Below are 19,345 nucleotides of genomic sequence, written 5' to 3'. Positions count from 1 at the left end.
AAACTGAAATTCCTCTCAAAGATGCCTCAGAATTACAAAGAAAATCACACAGAATTTCATTTTCAGAAGTTGTCTGAAGTTGTATTTCCTTTATTGGTTTTAAACCTACATCCAGAGCTATTTCACCTTTCTCAGTTGGGTGTCAATCAATCCAAATATGTCAATATTAGCTGATGAATCAACATTTCTGTGTGAATCATACCCATTTACTATAAAGTATTTGCGTTCATATTTAAATGAGTAAGAATCCTGTCTAAAAACACGAAGTACTTCAACGCATTCCATAGGTAACTGCTTAAGAAACTATCTAAAACGGGACCTTAAAATAGTTTTCAGGTAAGAAACAAATTCACTTTTGCACTCCCCTCAAACTGTTGTTCACCAAAGCATCCTAAAATTCTTGGCCTTAAATCCCGCCCAGTGCGGGGCTGACAGAGCAGAAGCCATCCACCGGTATTCATTCTCCCAGAAAACCCGAACTTGCCAAAGAAACAGATCACTGTGCATCTTGTTTCCAAGCTTCAAAACAGAGAGCGAGTTCTTGTGCTGTTCGTAACAGCCCAGGGAAGCCATCACCGTTAAGAAGAGATGGAAGAGAATACAGCAGAACATAACCACGGTACAACCAAACCAAACCGCTCATCACTCCCTGGCTAACGGCGGAGGAGCGGTCTCTTAAGAAAGAGAAGAGCACATCAGCCTTTTCCTCCCAAATTACCAGTCACTGGCTCCAGGCAGGCCCCTCCTCACATTCTCTGCAGGACATTCATTGCTCTGCATCACTGGGCAACCACGGACATTTTCTGACAAACTGCAATGGGTAAAGCTGCTGAAAGTCTCGGTGTTCTGCAAGTGTTTCAGTTCCTTCACTCTGTTTTCACTCACAAAGCAAGCTTACAATTTCTTCGTTATCACTTCAAGTGGGTTCAGGAAACTTCCAGGAAACTGCATCTCCGAACCTACGCATGGAAGCGCAACCTGAAAGCCACTGAGTTTCATCGCTGCGTGAATCTTCTTCCAGTACTCTGGCCTTGGGATAAACACTCCTACGTGGAGCGTGTCCTCGCAGCCAACCACCCGCGGGGCCCACACGCCTCTGTTCTCCAGAGCAGCCTCATCCATCGACCAGCACGCAGCTCCCTCGCCTCTGTGCTGGGAGCTAGCCCTGAACAACCGACGTCTCATCCAGGGGCTTCAGAAGTTTTCTTTAGCTCAGACATGCTCTGTAACACGTAGTATCACCGTCCCGCTGCAGCGTTCAGCCTCCCCCAGAGAAACACAGCCCAGGCTGATGGGCTGAACAGGAGCCATGAAGTGCTCTGAGCTCCTTTCTGATCTCCATGTCTCTGCACAACACTGACCATCACCACCTGTCTCCCAGTCTGGTCCCACCAGCTGTGTAACACGTGTTGTACCATGACCCATACTCGCACTACGACACCACCTGCATGGTTGAGGAAAGAAGGACAACAAAGATGATGAGGGGACTGGAGCATCTCTCCTACGAGCAAAGGCTGAGGGAGCTGGGCTTGTTTAGCCTGGAGAAGGCTGAGAGGGGACCTTAGAAATGCTTATAAATATCTGCAGGGTGGGTGTCAGGAGGATGGGGCCAGACTCTTTTCAGTGGTGCCCAGCGACAGGACAAGGGGCAACGGGCACAAACTGAAGCACAGGAAGTTCGAGATGAACGTGAGGAAGAACTTCTTCCCTCTGAGGGTGACGGAGCCCTGGCCCAGGCTGCCCAGGGAGGCTGTGGAGTCTCCTTCTCTGGAGATATTCCAGACCCGCCTGGACGCGGTCCTGTGCAGCCTGCTCTGGGTGACCCTGCTTGGGCAGGGGGTTGGAGTGGGTGACCCACAGAGGTCCCTGCCAACCCCCACCATGCTGTGACTCTGTAAAAAGGCACATCAAAGCTGCCATACTCTTTCCTATCTATCCAGACTGTCCCGGTGCTCCATCCCCTCGTGTCCCCTGGCCACGAAGCAGCAGCTCACTGCACGTCACCACTCCACGAACAGGGAGATCCGCTCAGCCACTCTCTGCTACTCTCACCTTCCACCGTGAACAGCGAGTATCTTCACACTCCCCACGACCAGCGCAGGCAAGTCTAAAGAAATAGCACAGATGTCTCCATTTCTAGGATTACGTTTTAATATACCTGCTAGGGCTGGAGCCAAAGAAGCCTAGTTTTTGGATGAGATGGCACAGAAAACACAAAACATCTTAAATTCTCTCTTATTTCAAGATAGCATACGTTCCTCCTGGCCAAAGGACAATTAAAGAAAATTAAATGTATGCTCCACCAGCTTTTCAACTGATTCTAAAAATATTAATAGTAGTTCTGACTGGTTATCTTTTTAAAATGGCATGAATGTTTTGTTTTCTTTAAATAAAATTATCCTGTTTGAAACAATAACTGTCTGCTCACGTAACACAAAAATACTTGCTTTAACAACAGGAAAAATGACTTCACGAAGTCTGCACGGCACTCACAGATTAAAGCGTCTGTCCTCTGGTCTTGTCATTTTTACTCTTACACTAAAATAACAACCTCGGCATCCTGCTTTTTCGAATAAAAGACCCACCTCTTCTGACTTTTCAAGCACTTGAAAATTTTAAAAGAGAAAAACTAAAAAATGCTGACCGTGTAATAGCTGGGTATTCATGGTGGGTGGAGAACATGAAAGGTTACAATATGGATCTGTGCCTACGCGTTTCTTTTCAACTTGAGCAGCATCCTCCTGCTTCTGCTAACTCGGCAATCATACAGCTGACAGATTTCTGGGTTTTCTAAATAATGCATGGGATTTTCTTTTAACATGTCAGTGCAAAAGTATCAATTCTGCCCTGGTGTCGTTTGTGATGCTGATTTTCCTTGACAGCATTCCATTAAACCAATGAGTTTTTCCCCTCCTGATGGTTCCTTAAATATTCCTCCGAGTGATGTATTTGTGGTTTTCTAAACAGATTGTGAAGGATGTTTGCATTTATGAGAAAACTGCGTGGCAGGTACTGAAGGGAAAAAAGGATAAAAAGATAACACTCCCCCCCCCAGTGAAGAGCTTTTTCTCTGATCCTCACATGCCAGAAGCTCGGGTGTTTTTCCTTTCTTTTCTGCCCAACTTTGCTCCTTGTCTGGAAATTAAGCAACAAGACTCTACGTACAGAATAACATTTTGACTTCCTAAGGAAATACCACTGAAACACTTAGTACTGTTTGATATCTCTCTTGGGAAAGCAAAACGCATTTATTAAATCATGCACGCTAGCTCCACAAGCCAGCAGAAGGAAATCCCTGCTTTCTGCTCTGCACTGAGGTTCTGTACAAACAGGTACCGTCACGGATCGCGGCGCGCCGATCCTGCTTCGCGTAGCAGCTGCGGAACTCCGCGTCCTTCAAGGAGGTTCACGTAATAGCACCAACACTGTATTTTGCAATCTCTCCTTCACGTTCCGATTCTATCACCTACTTGTACAAATTACCTGCTGCCACGCTACTAAAAAAAAACCTCTGATTTCAAATGTTTCACATTTCCCTAGGCAATGATATGCTAATTTCCAGAATACACTTCACCTAACATTAGTAGTGCATGATGATGAAACAGATGATCTTTATAAACACTTCTGTGCAACCAGAGAGGTTTTGTTTTGTTTCTCTTACTTCTACAGAACAACAAAATTCGTTCCGTGGCTGGGCTTTGCGAGATCTGCACGCACCCCAGCGTACCTGGCTTCAGCTGCCACCTGCAGACTACGGATCTCACCGCTTTCCAAAGCGGAATGCGAGAGGCCACGTCACTCCTGGCACGGATTATCAGTCCTGCTCTCCAGCTACGGCAGCCGTCTGGACTCAGGGCAACCCTCCGAGGCGGGCGCTGACTGCCGTCCACAAACCGTCTCATCTCTGCAGACTCCGTAGCCAGAAAGGAGGAACGGGATTACGGCAGACTTACGGCCACTGGCAACCGGAGGTTTCAGAGGGAGGTAGCTTCTCCCACTTCCAGACACTGATGTCCCCATCTATGCGGTTCTCTAAACTCACCCTTCCTTCCCCAGACCCTGCAAGAAGCTGTAGACAGCCACGAAGCCCAAGGAAGAGCGAGCACAGATCAGCTGGCCTGTGGGGCTGGAGAACCCCTAGTGCCAGATTAAATAGAAGATTTTCAACTGCTTGAGAAGTTTGCTTCAACACTTCATATGATGAGTAGGAAGGTGCAAAAAAATCTCTTTCTCTTCCGCAGAGAGAGTGGAAGGAGGACATTAATGTTCAAATGCGTAACGACATTCTTCACGGCACTGTGAACTCATGCATTACTACCATTAAAAAATACATGCAATTCTGTTTTTCTGGTACATTTTTTTTTCCACAGTTTCAGTATTGTCTCTCGCAGAATTTTTTTTAAAATAAGTTATTTACAAAATTTCAGTACTCAATGCCACCACTACTGAGATTACTGTAATCTTACAAAAAGGAGACAGTTAGGACCGGATGGCCAAAGCCTACCAGCTGGATTAGAAACATGCAGAGAAGTGGCAATTTACTCCCCACTTCCTCACACACACTTTAAGATTCAATTCCACATCTGTAGTTTCCTACAGGACAACATAATACCGAAGGAATTACACTCAGTGATCCTGAGAGTTAGAGTTCAGATTTTAAATTGCTAGCTTGAATGCTGGCTTCAGACACAGAAATTCTTGAAAAATTTCCTTCATCACAGGTGCACACACAGAGAGAAAGCGGTGTCATTCTAGGCATTACTACAGAAGCAAATCCAGAAGTATTTCATACCGACTTCAGCAGATACAGATGGGGACTGAGATGAGTACAAGACATCCTCACCACTTCTTTAATGGCCTGTATATAACGACACACTTCCAAAGAATCTGGCCATAAAGATTCAGGAATTAATACTGATCAATGACATTTTTAATTCAAAACCGACCCAATGAAAGAGACTATTCCACTCGTCTACCAGACTACAGAACGAGGAGGAAGGCACCCAGCCTCCTATTTACTGCTGCTGTATCTCACACAGAAAGTCAATGTGCTCCACGGAGGTAACGAGCCCACCACCGCTACAGTTCTCTTTTTAAGTACAACTGCAACCCTTCAAGTCTTTGTTACAGTAAAAAGAAAAAAAAAAAAAAAAATCAAAGGAAGCAAAAGGTCCTCCGCTCTGTGTAACTATATTTCTGATTTGACAGCTACAATTATAATCATTCAGACATCTATTTCCCACAAACTCTCCACAGCCATAACCTTTAGTGATTAATTATAAAGTTCCAGGAGCAATAGTACACAGACTAATTTCCTAAAACAATAAAAGACAGAATTTCTCATTTGGAGCTAAATGAAACACGAACAGGTTGTTATTCATGCTGAAATCTAGATGCGGAGTCATGTTGCAGCCATTACAGAAGCTATTAAACAGAACCTCAAATCAAAGAAACTGTAGGTCTCCCTCCTAAAAGAAAATGTTTTTCTCGCTTACGAGGCTTCTAACTCCTTTGCTCTGTTTCTTTTTACCTCTTCCTGGTAAAAAAAAATTTCAAAATTCAATTTTCTTTCTCATTTTGCATCTCCCTTTTGTTTTTAATAGTCACTTCAACTGGAGGAGTCTAGAGCAAACCCACCATTTGGCAAAGGTCTCACACACACAGAACTGTCACGGCGTGCTCTCCACAGCGAAACCGGTTACAAAATGTACACCGGCTTCTACAGAACATGCCCACTTTCTTCATGCCCGACCTCAGTCTCGAATCAGTTTTCTCTAGTGAAAATTTGGTAATTCCTCAGTTATTCTGTATAGTGAAATGTATCATTAAGTTTTACATTCCTCTCATTTTGGTTTTCCTTTTCGACACCCCCTGCTGTACCTGCTCATTGCAAATCTTTAACAAATGACCCACCAATAACGAGAGGAGCCACGCACTACACGAATGATCCTAACACTGGCATCGCAGACACGAAAAAGAGGGGAAATTATGGTTTTTAATATGATTAGTAGTAGTAGCAAGCAACCTTGCCATTTGAACCAGCAAATTTGCTCTTGGCAATTTTACTGAATTAGGCAACGAAAAAGGGAACAAACTGAGAAAAGATCTTTGCATAACTGACACTATTTCCTTATTCTTGGGCCCAACTGTAACTTCAGCTAAAGTCAGCGGGAATTTTTCCAAATATTTAAATTGGTATTGAGTCAGTTGCAGAACTCATTGAATTGCTAAAGAACTTTCATTTAATATGCATGCTCTTGACGTATTGTCGAAAAGCTGGTATTATAGTTATGGTTATAGTCCCCCATAAAACATGTCAACGAGGTACCTAAAATAATAATATTGGTGTACTGTAGATTCTCTCCATACGAAGTACACTAATTTTGCCATACCAGGTAACACACCAAACCATGGGCATTCAAATCAGCAAGCTTTTGTACAGCAGCTTTAAAAACCCCGAACATTAACCCTACATCTTTTCTGCACGAAACTGCCTTGCTTTTCTGAAGGAATTCTATCTTCAGTCACATTACTTCACATTCAGTGAAACTTCCTAGTTCATTTTGAACTATCTAGAGACTAGAAGAGTTATAAAAACTAAATATGTTTTTTCAGGGCTTTTTTTCTGAGTTCAATACGCACTAATTGATTAGGGTCTGAGAGGTGAATAAGAAATACATATCCTACACAACAGAACGCTGGGGAAGGGTTTAACGCATGAATTAGAAGCCAGATTTCTTCAATACAGATGAGTACACAAAATTAGCAAAAGGCAATACCACTTCTGGAAGGACTGCTTTGTGCATAATTTGTAGTGAATTCAAAGTTATTCCTTTAGAAAATGAGTCTAAGACCTCCCAGCTGCTGCTTTATTGGTCTAATAAATTACCATTTTGATGGTACAATGCATATACACCATACGCCATCCGAGCAAGCAAACTGTTGGAGCGGCTTCGTCTTTAGAGACGCATGTGTGACTTCAGAGACGTGTGAACGCCGATGGGAGAGCCGAAAGCGGCGAGGGATCAGACAACGCCGCTGTTCTTGAATTGATGATGAAAACAAAGCATGCGTTAAGTTTCCAAAACGGGAAGAGTCTACTGTAGGATTCTTTGTACCAAAAAAAGTGAGTCCAAGTGAGCCTACCCTTACTGTAATAGCTATCCAGCCGCTTTCCAAGACAAAACGGATCTATCTTATTCTAGATTCTCTACACTACCCAAGTAAAAAGCTCTTCCGTTCACCCGAAAAGGACATCAGCACAAACCAAGAAGATACCCTCTTCAAAACCCTCTTCTTGTGGAGCTGGAGTCGGGGAGCTCAGTTCAAGTTCATACTAATGCTTACAGCAGCACAGACTGAACACGTGTTCAGCGTCAGTGCCTTCCACCCAAGGGCGTCCCAGCCAGGGCGGCCGTGACAGACGTTTATCACGACTCCCCTCCACAGCTGTGGTTTGCAAATATCCGTTCAAGGAAAGAACAAAACGCGGAGAAGCCAGAAAGCTGGTGATTTAGCATGCCCTGCTTTACCTTTCTCCAGCGAACTGTGGAATTCATAATGAGTTCCAACAACCTGACGTTTTGGAAACTTTCCATCATTTACAGGAAAACTCTAGGCTCACTGCATTATTGCCGATAGAGAAGTCTTTTGTTACTACAAATACACTCAGGGAACAGTTTAAAATGTCTGTATTCTAATATAATGAAAACAACCCTTCACCAATACTTTTCAAAAATCTAATGAAGATGGCTGTTCGGAGGAAAACTGCAGGGATACTTGAGAAATGGGTGCAGTAATTTCGATTTTGACACTGGCAGAGCAAAGCTTACAAAATAGAATTTGAGACAGATTCCTGATACTGTTTCCCATGCGCAAAACCGGGTGCTGAGAGCTCCCCTACAGCTGACACGCACAGCATTACTCACCTGCATTAGAATTCAGCTCCTCATTTTCTGATTCTGTTCCATTTTGACTTCCACTTCCATGAAGGCTATTCATTGCCATAAGTTTCATTTTCTGTAACTTCATAGCCTCTGCCATGGCAGCCGCTGTCAGACCTGGAAAAATATAAACAAATAAAATGCAATATCATACCATACCATACAGCACCGAAAAATACAAAGAACAAAACCACTCCTTTCAGTGAGACTAAATCACATAAATTCAACACACATTCTTAGTCCAGTTATGTAACGTTATTACAGAATCACAGAATGTTTGGGGTTGGAAGGGACCTCTGTGGGCCATCTAGTCCAACTCCCCTGCCAGAGCATGGTCATCTACAGCAGGATGCACAGGACCGCGTCCAGCCGGGTCTGGAATATCTCCAGAGAAGGAGACTCCACAGCCTCCCTGGGCAGCCTGGGCCAGGGCTCCGTCACCCTCAGAGGGAAGATGTTCTTCCTCATGTTCAGATGGAACTTCCCAGGCTTCAGTTTGTGCCCGTTGCCCCTTGTCCTGTCGCTGGGCACCACTGAAAAGAGTCTGGCCCCGTCCTCCTGACACCCACCCTGCAGATTCTTAGAGGCATTTATGAGGTCCCCGCTCAGCCTTCTCTTCTCCAACCTGAACAAGCCCAGTTCCCTCAGCCTCTCCTCGTAGGAGAGAAGCTCCAGTCCCCTCACCATCCTCGTAGCCCTCCGTTGGACTCTCTCCAGTAGCTCCTCATCTTTCTTGAAGTGGGGAGCCCAGAACTGGACACAGGACTCCAGATGAGGCCTCACCAGGGCAGAGCAGAGGGGGAGGAGAACCTCCCTCGACCTGCTGGCCACACTCCTCCTAATGCATCCTAGGATCCCATTGGCCTTCTTGGCAGCCAGGGCACACTGCTGGCTCATGGTCAACCTGTCGTCCACCAGGACACCCAGGTCCCTCTCCACAGAGCTGCTCTCCAGCAGGTCATTTCAATACACCATTCTAAGGATTTTTTTTTTTAATTATTTCATGTTTCTTTTTCTTTTTTTTTTTTTTTTACATGTATAGCATAAAGAAATATTTATTTAATGGTATCCCTTTTGATTATACTTTTAAATACCATTTCCCGTCACTTTGATCATTTTGTCACTTTGATCACTTTCTGGTTCAGTTGTTCAGCTGCTACAAAGTTTGCAAGTACACTAGTAAGATGCAGTCTTCCTTAATTCCAACAGTTCAAAGCCAATTAACATGGCACGATCAATGCTCTACTATTATATTATATATCCAAATATTACTTTGTCTTCTCTGAAGCCTGCTGGTCTGGATTAACATCAATGCTACTGGAAAATATTGCACTGGAAATGTTACAGAAGTACAATACAGGTAATTACAAACTCGATCCTACCTTAACCATGCCATTAAGACCAGCACAAATTTACAGAATTAAGGGAAGTTAGTGGCAGAAGATTTTCAACTGACTAAAACTCAGTTAATTTCCAATAGTAGAAGAGAAGAAGCAGAGTAGCATCAGGCTACAGGTTACCAACACTTTGACAACTTTATTATTATGATTTAGATTGCCAATATCTTCTTTTCGCAAGAGCAAACTTTAAGTTTTCTCATTTTGACTTGGTCAGTGAGAGATCAGATTTTCCTCCAGACAGTATCTAATTACTTTTACTCTGGGCAAGATGTGACTGAAAATATCTTATCTGAAGTTCATCTGTCTTGCAGGAAAATACAGAGGATAAGGCCATGCAACCACAAAGACCTCCACAGACATAATTGTTTATTCATTCAGTTGTGCATTAAATGGGTTTACTGCCTTCCTCCCAGTACCGTACGCCTTGCTCTTGTCATTTGCTAAAAAGCAAGCGAAATGCTTCATGTCACCTATCTTGTAATTGACTGTGCAGTACTTCCACAAAATCACGGAACTGCATAACCAAGACCCCCATGATTTCTTGGTGGTGGTGCACGTTGCATCAACCCACAAAGGTATCACACATCAAAACAGAAATGAGTAATCTGCTGTTTCTGGAAAGCACCGCTCACTGAGAGATTAGATACTGATTAAAGTGAACTAATGATTTTCACATCCCATACTGCCACACATCCGTAAATTAAAACACTTTCTTTTAAAGCTGCTATGAATTTGACACTTCGATGAGCTCTGCTGCTCCTCTACCACGCCTCACCAAAGTTTGCATTATTTTAATCGGAATTCAGTAAGCAAGCAGCCAACAGACTCCAACTGCACGGCGGAGGGACGTGTACTGTCACACCTGGGTACAGCAACCTGGTTAACTTTGGCGGAGATGTCCCTGACTCTTACCAGTAAGCCGGGGACGACAGGTTACGAGACGGGAGTCTTCTCCCCAGGCCGTCTGTCCTGCCTCTTCCACCTTGCCAAGGGCCTCCCCGCACTCACAAAACCAAACCGCACTTACACACTCCCACATTCCCAAGGTACCGATGCCAGGTCCAACAAATATTACCTAGCCTAATTAGGCACTTGTTTTACTCTTTTGTCACTGATAGATGACAAACTATATTGAATTCATTATTAATACACACAAAATACAAACACGCAAAAATAAGTCCAGAAAACATCATCAGCCATCTTGTCTTTCAGGTCATTTAATGCAGTCCTCGCTTCATACAGATCACTATACCATAACAGTACTCACTTTTTATTTAAAAATATTTTTTTTTCTAACACCTTTTAAAGTTTTTTTGCAAATGCTACAGGTTCTCTATCAAGGAAATATAAAATTCTGATGTTTAAACTCCTGTTTTTACAAATTCTCTGGCTGCCATCACTCACACTTAATCCATCTTAAATGATAAAACTGTTCACAGACTTTCTGGACAAGATGAAATCGCCTATAAACTTTTCCACTTTTTTTTCCAGGGAAAGGAAGTGGGATTCCTCTTCGAGTGAATTTCACATTATTTTCAGAAGTTCAAAACTCATTCATCAGCACAAGCCTTCGGAAGAACCGACTGTTCTCCAGACTTCCCAGAACCTGGGCGATTCGCCTGCCTACCTGCAAGTCTGCCCTTGTCCTCCTTGTCCCAACAAGCCCAAGTTTTGAGGCACGGCCATTGCTAAAGCATTTGCGGAACCTGTACGCACTCACAGCCTACTCTCTTTTCACTTTATGCTTTTAACCCGTTTGCAAAGAATTCACATTCATTTTCAAGGTTACACAAAATACAGCGTCTCAACACGGAGGTTTCTTTATCACCACAGTTTAGCATTTCTGTGTACTCCAATACGTACAGATGAACCAATACCCCAGTAAATATTTTCATCTGGGTCAATATTTATACAGGTTCAGCATAGTGTAAGTCATAAAACTTCAGTTTTAATTTGTTTAAACGTACAAAAGAATAAAGAAACTATTCATAAGAAGGTAAGCAGGGAATGGGAAGTGAATTCAGACCTTTGGTGAAATGTTCAGAGAAAAGACAAGACAAAAAATTATCCAGGGCACTGTATAAAAAAAACCAAAAAGCACACAAAAAACTTCTACTGAACAGTTGTATCAGCAGCATAACAAAGGCAGCATGGGTAGCGCGGAACAAACAGAAAAGAATAAACACAGTCCCCAAATCACCACGCTGACGCCTGCAGAAATTAAAGGTAATTATTGTCAGGCATTTCTGAGCTCCCTAACCAGACACAGCTGCCACAAGGACAACAGCCAAGAAACAGTGATGTATCAGAAGTCTACGCCGTGCCATCTGCCACACCACAGTCACTCTGCTTCAGCGTTAAAAGTTTAAAGAGCAAAGCAGAGTCCTCCTGCAGCCAGCACGACAGCCTGAAGATCCTGAGCAGCCAGGCATAAACCCGCAGCAGATACCGCCAGCGCCACCTCGAAGCTCGCTATCAGCAGAGCCTTTATACTCTCATCCACTTCTTCCCCAGTCTACGCAGTTTCTTACTTGAATTGTGATAGCAGTAAAAGCCCCAGAATCTGACCGTATGAGGCACTTTAAAAACAGCGTACTAATTCTTCAGCATTTCTGAAAGCTAATAAAATTGAGGTTAAGGCAAATGGTTTCAGCAGTAAGGGTGTGCTACTGATTGAAATGACGGAAGAAAATGTACAGCAAATCACCCAGTGGCATAATCTTCAATTAAGGCTACTGTCGCGGCTAACGTTACTGAAGCTACTATTTAATTTAACTATTAATAAAACTCCTTTCTATAATTGACTCAGCTCCGGCTAGCTGTGGCAAAGAGGGCTATTCTTCAACTGACTTATCTGAAGACCTATAAAGCACTGAAGAATCACTTCCATCCTCTCGGATGAATCATTATCAGCAGCAGAATCTCACTTGGAGTACCTCACTCTGAAAAATGTACTTGCAAACTGCTGGAACACATACATCTATCCCTCCACTTTCACCTTAAAAAAAAAAAAAAAAGGATCACTAAGAAAACCGACATGCTGGATTACATACTTCAAAGCTTTGGGGTTTTTCTCTCCATTTAACACTAAGTTTCCCTTCCTGCAGTTCTCGTCTGCCAGCTGTGATCAATCCCTGAACACCCAGGAACCAAACCACGTACAGCTTGCTATCAAACACACACAACCTCTCCAACACCAACACCCACCGCCGACACGCAGCGGGCTCAGCGCACTCGCAGTGGGTCGTTCCCAAAGCCACGAGCTCCCAGGTGGCTGGCGGAGCCGGCCCTGGGAACAGCAGCCCACGTCCCACCAGCCAGCAGCTCCCACAGGAGCCGGTGGGGATCTCCCAGAGACACCAGCGCAGCAACCGCGGGGCCGTGTTCCGGGGCCACTCTCTGTGTACGAATCTTCACCCAACTGTGTAGCAGACTGGGACGGCGCGCGCTCACGTGCACCTGCACCGTGCACACGGCAAAACCACCGGCTGCCATCAGTGATCGTCGCTCCCTAACCTCAGTTTGGTCACGACGCTGCGTGCTCTCCCTTTGACAAGCCTGCGTAACTCCGCTGTGCAACACACCAGTTTAGCCCTGAAACAACCCTTCCACAGAATCCCAGAATGTTCGGGTTTGGCAGGGACCTCTGTGGGTCACCCAGCCCAACCCCCTGCCCAAGCAGGGTCACCCACAGCAGGCTGCACAGCACCACGTCCAGGCAGGTCTGGAATATCTCCAGAGAAGGAGACTCAACAGCCTCCCTGGGCAGCCTGGGCCAGGGCTCCGTCACCCTCAGAGCAAAGAAGTTCTTCCTCATGTTCAGATGCAACTTCCTCTGCTTCAGTTTGTGCCCGTTGCCCCTTGTCCTGTCGCTGGGCACCACTGGAAAGAGTCTGGCCCCGTCCTCCTGACACCCACCCTGCAGATATTTATCAGCATTTCTAAGGTCCCCTCTCAGCCTTCTCTTCTCCAGGCTGAACAAGCCCAGCTCCCTCAGCCTCTCCTCGTACGAGAGATGCTCCAGTCCCCTCACCATCCTCGTAGCCCTCCACTGGACTCTCTCCAGTAGCTCCTCATCTTTCCTGAGGTGGGGAGGCCAGAACTGGACACAGCACTGCAGATGGGGCCTCACCAGGGCAGTGTAGAAGGGAAGGAGAACCTCCCTCAACCTGCTGCCCACACTCCTCCTAATGCATCCTAGGATCCCATTAGCTTTCTTGGCAGCCAGGGCACACTGCTGGCTCATGGTCAACCTGTCGTCCACCAGGACACCCAGGTCCCTCTCCGCAGAGCTGCTCTCCAGCTGGTCTGCCCCAAGCGCTCGGGCTGCACTGAAATAAAAATCTGCAATCGTATTCTGAGCCACAGTTAAAATACATCTCAGCATCAGTTTCCATATCCAGGGTTTTGATCCACACTAGGCCCATGCTCAGCTTGCTCAGCACCGCACGCCAGACTGCGCCGGGGAAGACCCGCTGCCGGCGGGGCGTTGGAGCTGGAACGGACCTGAAGGGACTGTGCGGCTTGGCTGCGGCTGTGAGCGCTGCGCCCACTGACAGCATCCTCTGCTCCCAAAGCCAAGGTACCGGCAGAACTCGAGAAGGTGTGAAGGCCAGAGAGGTTTCTCCATCCCGTGTATGCATACTCCTAAAGCTAGTGGTTAACTGTTCACTCCAATATCCCCTATGCAGACAAAAGGACGACTGAAGATCACGCCTCTGTGAAGCCTCAGGAATTATTTCAACGAAAAAGGCACTCTCACTGCACGGCCCAAGGATCGCAACTCCAAGGCCATTTGTCGGGTACCCCCCGCATCCCGTTACGGGGCAGCGCTGAACCCACCCGCTGCCCGGAGCGCCAGGCGACGCGGGGACAGTGTCTCTCGCCTCCAGTGACCACCACCATCGACCCACTAGCAAACACCTGCTCGGAGACGCAACAAACCGAAACCCCATTACATTCCCGCGCTGAGGCACCAGGGGGTCTCGCATGCAAGTGAATCCTCCACGTTTAACTGATGTCCAGTCAGTGAAAATTAGATTTTGATGGTGAATACAAGGACTCTGAGCGTTTTAAGGTGACCCTGAGTATCTGCTAATCTCGTCCCCTAGCTACAGCGATTTTTTCCAGTTCCCTAATGAGTTAGACTGTGCCCCTCCTTCATATTAGTTTGAAAGCTTTTCTGCCAAAACTGTGAACAAGTAAATTAACTAAAGGAGAACTATGAGTAATCAAATCCTGAGGTTTGCAATTAATTAAATGAAATGGTGAGTCAGTGAACTGAAGAATGGTCTTATATTAAAACAAAACATTTAATTAAATTAACAGTCAACACATTGCAATTAATAATATTCAAAAGGAAAAATGAAACCCAGCTTAGCCTTGCCATCTTATTTCAGTCTAGCAGTCAAGCATTGCGCATTGGCTTGTTTGTTATTTGCATTCAAAGCTGCTATGGGTCAAGTACAATGTGCTAAAACAGGAATAATGAAACATCTGGTAGTACGAAATGTTAATATGAGATACCATATTGCAAACAGTGAAAACAATTCTGAAACATCCAATAAATCAGGCCTTGGAAGGCTGAAAAGGATGTACTTTCTTTCCCATTTTCTTCAATAAGGAAATTAATAAAAATAAATACATATAATGTACTTCACGTTTTCAGAATGCCTGCAAGAATTTCCTAATTAATTTAAACACTCATATTAGAAAGTGGAGGCTTGTCTGTAGCTGAAATGAATTATCCTTGTTCAGTGATAAACAGGCAGGTAAAACCCTGCTGCTGACATGGAGGACAGCGAAACCAAATTCTTGAGTAAGACCATGAAAATGACCAAGGTGTTCCAGCAGTTTGGAGACGGGTCCAAACACGTAAGTCATCTTCTTGCAGATTTTTTCCATTTCTGTAACTGACTCAAATACAAAGTGTAGGAAAGTTTTAGCTCTCGCACACGTTCTGTTTCCAGCGGCTGTCCAAAGCTATGCTGGCCACCCGCTCGACAGGCCGGAATGATCCACCAGCGTGAACCATTTGGGAGACTGTAAGGACAGAACCCAGTGAGTAACTGGCCACGGCAAGCTTTCTCACGGGCTACGCTGTGCGAGTATTCACCCCAGGCCCTGCCCTGGGAGGACACTTCGGAGCCCAGGCTGAAATCCGTGCTACATCCACTTGACATTGCCAAGCTGAAATGCCATCAATAGCCAAGAAATGTATCACAACAGCTGAGTTTCTTTCATCTGTTCTGATACCTACCGCCCGTCACTCTGGTATTACAACCATATTTCAAAAATAAGGTCTTCTCTCCCATTTTCCAACAGGAAAACACCCCAAACAACAGCAAAAAATTGATTTTTAGAGTAGAAAATTTGGAAGTACTTATACAGCATTTATCCTGCTACATGTTCAAAGTGAAAGAGAAAATGAAGACTAATTCTCTAAACGCGTTCAGTTAATGAAACTTCAGAGACTACCTAAGATCATCCTCAGCAAAACATTTCAGACAAGAGTTAGAACTTTTGAGTGGCCTAATTTTTAAACACCACCACTTTAAAGTGTCAAGAAACTGCACCATGGCAAAAGAACCTCACTGAGGAGAATAAAACCCGAACAAGTCCTCTGCATATTGGTCAGGAATTGCGAGAATTAATCCTCCACAGAGAAGCTCCAGCCAGGTCGCGTCTGCAGTGAACGGTCACCCAGCCTCTACTGGCGAGACCTCCTTCTTCGCCTCTGCGCAGCCCCTGAGTTCTCCCCACACAGCCTCCACTTCTGCAGCAGACAGACAGGGACAGACCTACAGACACGTCCCTTCACCACCCGGTCTTGCTTCCCCCACAGGTCAATCGATTCTCTATCATCAGCCTTGGGGCTGGGGAAAAAAAACAGTAGGTGATAATGTAATTTAAAGACTTTGTTAAACGCTCGAGGGATCAGAATTAGGGTTGCACAAATGTTTCTGAATTTTTGGCAGCCTGATTTTGCAGTCCTGGGCATTGCTGTTTAACACGGTGTGCTCTCTCACCTTCGTTTCATCCTAAAATACGGTTTCAGGCAAAAGTTCACATGAACAAGATCAAAACCTTTACGGACCAAAATGTCCTTGCCACTCCATGGAATAATTCACAGAAGTGGCAGGTTGTCCTTCTCTCATTTCACACGTATTTAGACACCAGCAAAAGTCCTGGACACTTACAAATTTGGGTGTTCATTTTGGAATATGGTGAGAGTTTGCTTTCCAGATGCTTTCACCCCATGTCTGCCTCTGTTCTTTAGGCTTCTCACCCCAGTTATAATCTCGGTGTTTTGTATAGCCTAACCTTATCCTCCCTGCTACCCATCTGCAAGGCTGGAAACATTTTTAACATGAACATCTTCCATCGAGTCTCTGTGCCTGAGGTGTTTCATATCCTTGACCAACATGAAGATACAATGACCAAAGAGCAGTCAGATTTCCTGCATACACCCATAGGGCTCAGTTTGAAGTATGTAGAAATTTTAATACCAAATTTGTGCTTAAACCTGTGTTAACATGAGTGCTGATGTTCAAGCTGATGCACAGCAACACCCATCTATGTATTTTACAGATGATTTCAGATCCGAAAAGGTAGCTTGTCTCACGCCAAACAAAACTGCAGCTTACCTTCTTGAGAGAAACAGTAAAATCAGGACTACAAAGAGCACTGACAGGATTACCTTAACTTTTTTTCTTCATTCTTACAGTGTATCTCACGAGAATTGATTAATTTTGTGACATTTTCTGCTCTTTTTTACAATCTATGCCATGAGAATGATTTGTCAAGACTATAATGCATAATACTTTTAGTATGCTGCACTACTGTGACCTTTCCCATCTTCTGTATATTTGACTGACTGGCCACCCCACTTTTGATCTACAGGTTTCAGAAGATGGAAGCATACACGAGACAGACGCGTCGGCCACTGACTTACTGCTGAGATGATCACAATCACTTTATACTGATAATTTGTATGTTCTTCTGTGCATATCTGATGCAATTTCAGTCACGTCATGGAAAACTCTCAGCATGAAACAAAAACTCTTACACTCTCTGGTGTACTTAAGAAGTGTTTTCGTACATCAAAAGAGTGACAAATTCATGCATCAGGACTCAGATTCCAGAAAGGATAAGACAAGTTAAAGTGATGTTTATAATCCTCCAAATCCTCAAACTATCTGCTTATGCTTTCATAATGCTGCCACTGACAAACAATTACAATTCTTTGAGATAAGGACTAGGAAAATCAAAAACTAAACCAGAAACATGTGAAATTACCTCCCTGAGAGCAACACAGAAAATAAATTCCATTTATAGGGAAAAAATGTTAACTCCAAAGCGCTGAGCACTCGGAGGCCAGAGGCAGGAATACAAAGACGGCTACCACCAGCCACGCAAGGAACACAGACCTTCGGCAGCGGCCTCGCGACCTGCCGAGCAGCAACGCATTGCCAACTTCAGTAACCCTTCTGGCACCAGGACAGGCAGGGATGCTGGCACACGCCGGCACCCGTCAGCGCCGTGCACGACCACCCAGCGCCGCGGCCCAGCCCAGGTGAGCAATCTCAGACCTACCTGAGTCCAGCTCGGACCAACCCGGACTGCCCAGCAGCCTGGAAAACAGGGCTTGAAGCCACCGTCTCTGGGGCTGCAGAGCTCACTGCGTTTGCTTCTGATTGCAGGCCTTCGTTATCCATTTTAGAATATATTTGGGTTCATGGGCACCTAAAATTACATTGTAAATACATTTCAACCTAATAGCCCTCATATTCACCATGGACATTCTGTAACTTCTACGTAATCATAGAAGTCTGCCACAGTGCATGTGATGCCATGTGAAATTAGAATTAGCTGCTGTCATTTTTTTCTCCACGTTTATTCCTTTCCAATTAAATCAATTGCTGTGGGTTTAAAGCCCTTGTCCATAAGCAGTAACGATGGGGAAATTGCTGAAGTTTTTGGAGGTCCTTTCAGTTAAGTACCAAAAACTCTGAAAGCTTATCTGGAGTTGGCACAAATCTCTCGAGTTTGTAAAATTAATTGGGCTGGAAGGCCTTCTGAGAATAAGGATATCTTTGTGAGTGATTTCAAGCTACTTCCTACTTATGATTGGAAAATACCATACAGATATTTTTTTTGTATCAGATGGCACAGCCCAGCTACATCCCAGCTGTCTTCAATCACAAGGGAAAAAAATGCTATATTTCAAGGATTTTAAGTGAATACCTAGTTCCATAAATACATCACGCTTCAGTATTTTAGACGCCTTCAACATACTGTCAAGACCAGCACTGCTGTTAGAGACTGGATGGCTGAAATACACCCCTGGGAGCCGCTGTTCAGCTGGACCCGCCCGACCAACGCTACCGGCTTTCGAGGGTCGTCCTGGGCAGATCCCTTACCCAACCCCTCCTAGAAGCTCAAGTGTCAGAGGGGAGAAACGTTACTCCAGCCTTTCCTCAGATGTTTTCACTGAACTGCAACCAAGCAAGTAATAATTTCACATTAGTACTCCCCAAGCTACAAAAGCAGCAGCGAGCTCCCTCTTTACTCAAGATGGCAACTGCACCACAGACACTTTGCTTGCAAATGATCAGCAGCAACACTGTGACCAAAAAACTGGTCTCCACTATGACCTGCACTGGCTAGAAGGAGAGAAAACAATCTGTGTTCATCAAGCTGAAACTAGCTTAAGCTGCAAGCACAAAGCACTCACCCACGGAGACAGCTCTGCCTTCCCAGGCATCGCGATCCCCCAGTTGTGCAGCAACCCCTCTGCAACCAGTTTAAAACCAGTGGGGTTGTTCGCAAAGGTTAGACTCTTCTTACCTAAACGACTGGGAACAGACCATCAGCTGGGGTGGCAACTAGTGCTAGCTCAGATGGTAAAACCAAAGCCAGGCTCCTCTGCTTACACATCTTTGTAGAATCATCCCCTACATGGTATTTCTTTCACATAAGTGATCTTTCAAGACCTCCACC

General features: G+C 44.8%; 1 protein-coding gene across 3 annotated transcripts in view; it reads right to left on the bottom strand.

Moving 5' to 3' along the window:
* Positions 1-19,345, bottom strand: part of DACH2 (dachshund family transcription factor 2) — a 315,305-nt gene that overhangs the window by 94,550 nt on the left and 201,410 nt on the right. For all 3 annotated transcript variants that reach the window (XM_075435512.1, XM_075435511.1, XM_075435513.1), the window contains exon 3: positions 7,929-8,060. In XM_075435512.1, the coding sequence (XP_075291627.1) occupies positions 7,929-8,060 (132 nt within the window). The remainder of the gene's footprint in view (positions 1-7,928; positions 8,061-19,345) is intronic.

The sequence above is a fragment of the Opisthocomus hoazin genome, chromosome 14, assembly GCF_030867145.1.
Source record: "Opisthocomus hoazin isolate bOpiHoa1 chromosome 14, bOpiHoa1.hap1, whole genome shotgun sequence".
Taxonomy (NCBI): Eukaryota; Metazoa; Chordata; class Aves; order Opisthocomiformes; family Opisthocomidae; genus Opisthocomus; species Opisthocomus hoazin.
The sequence above is the reverse complement of the archived record's forward strand: the minus strand, read 5'-3'. Positions and strand labels throughout refer to the sequence as shown.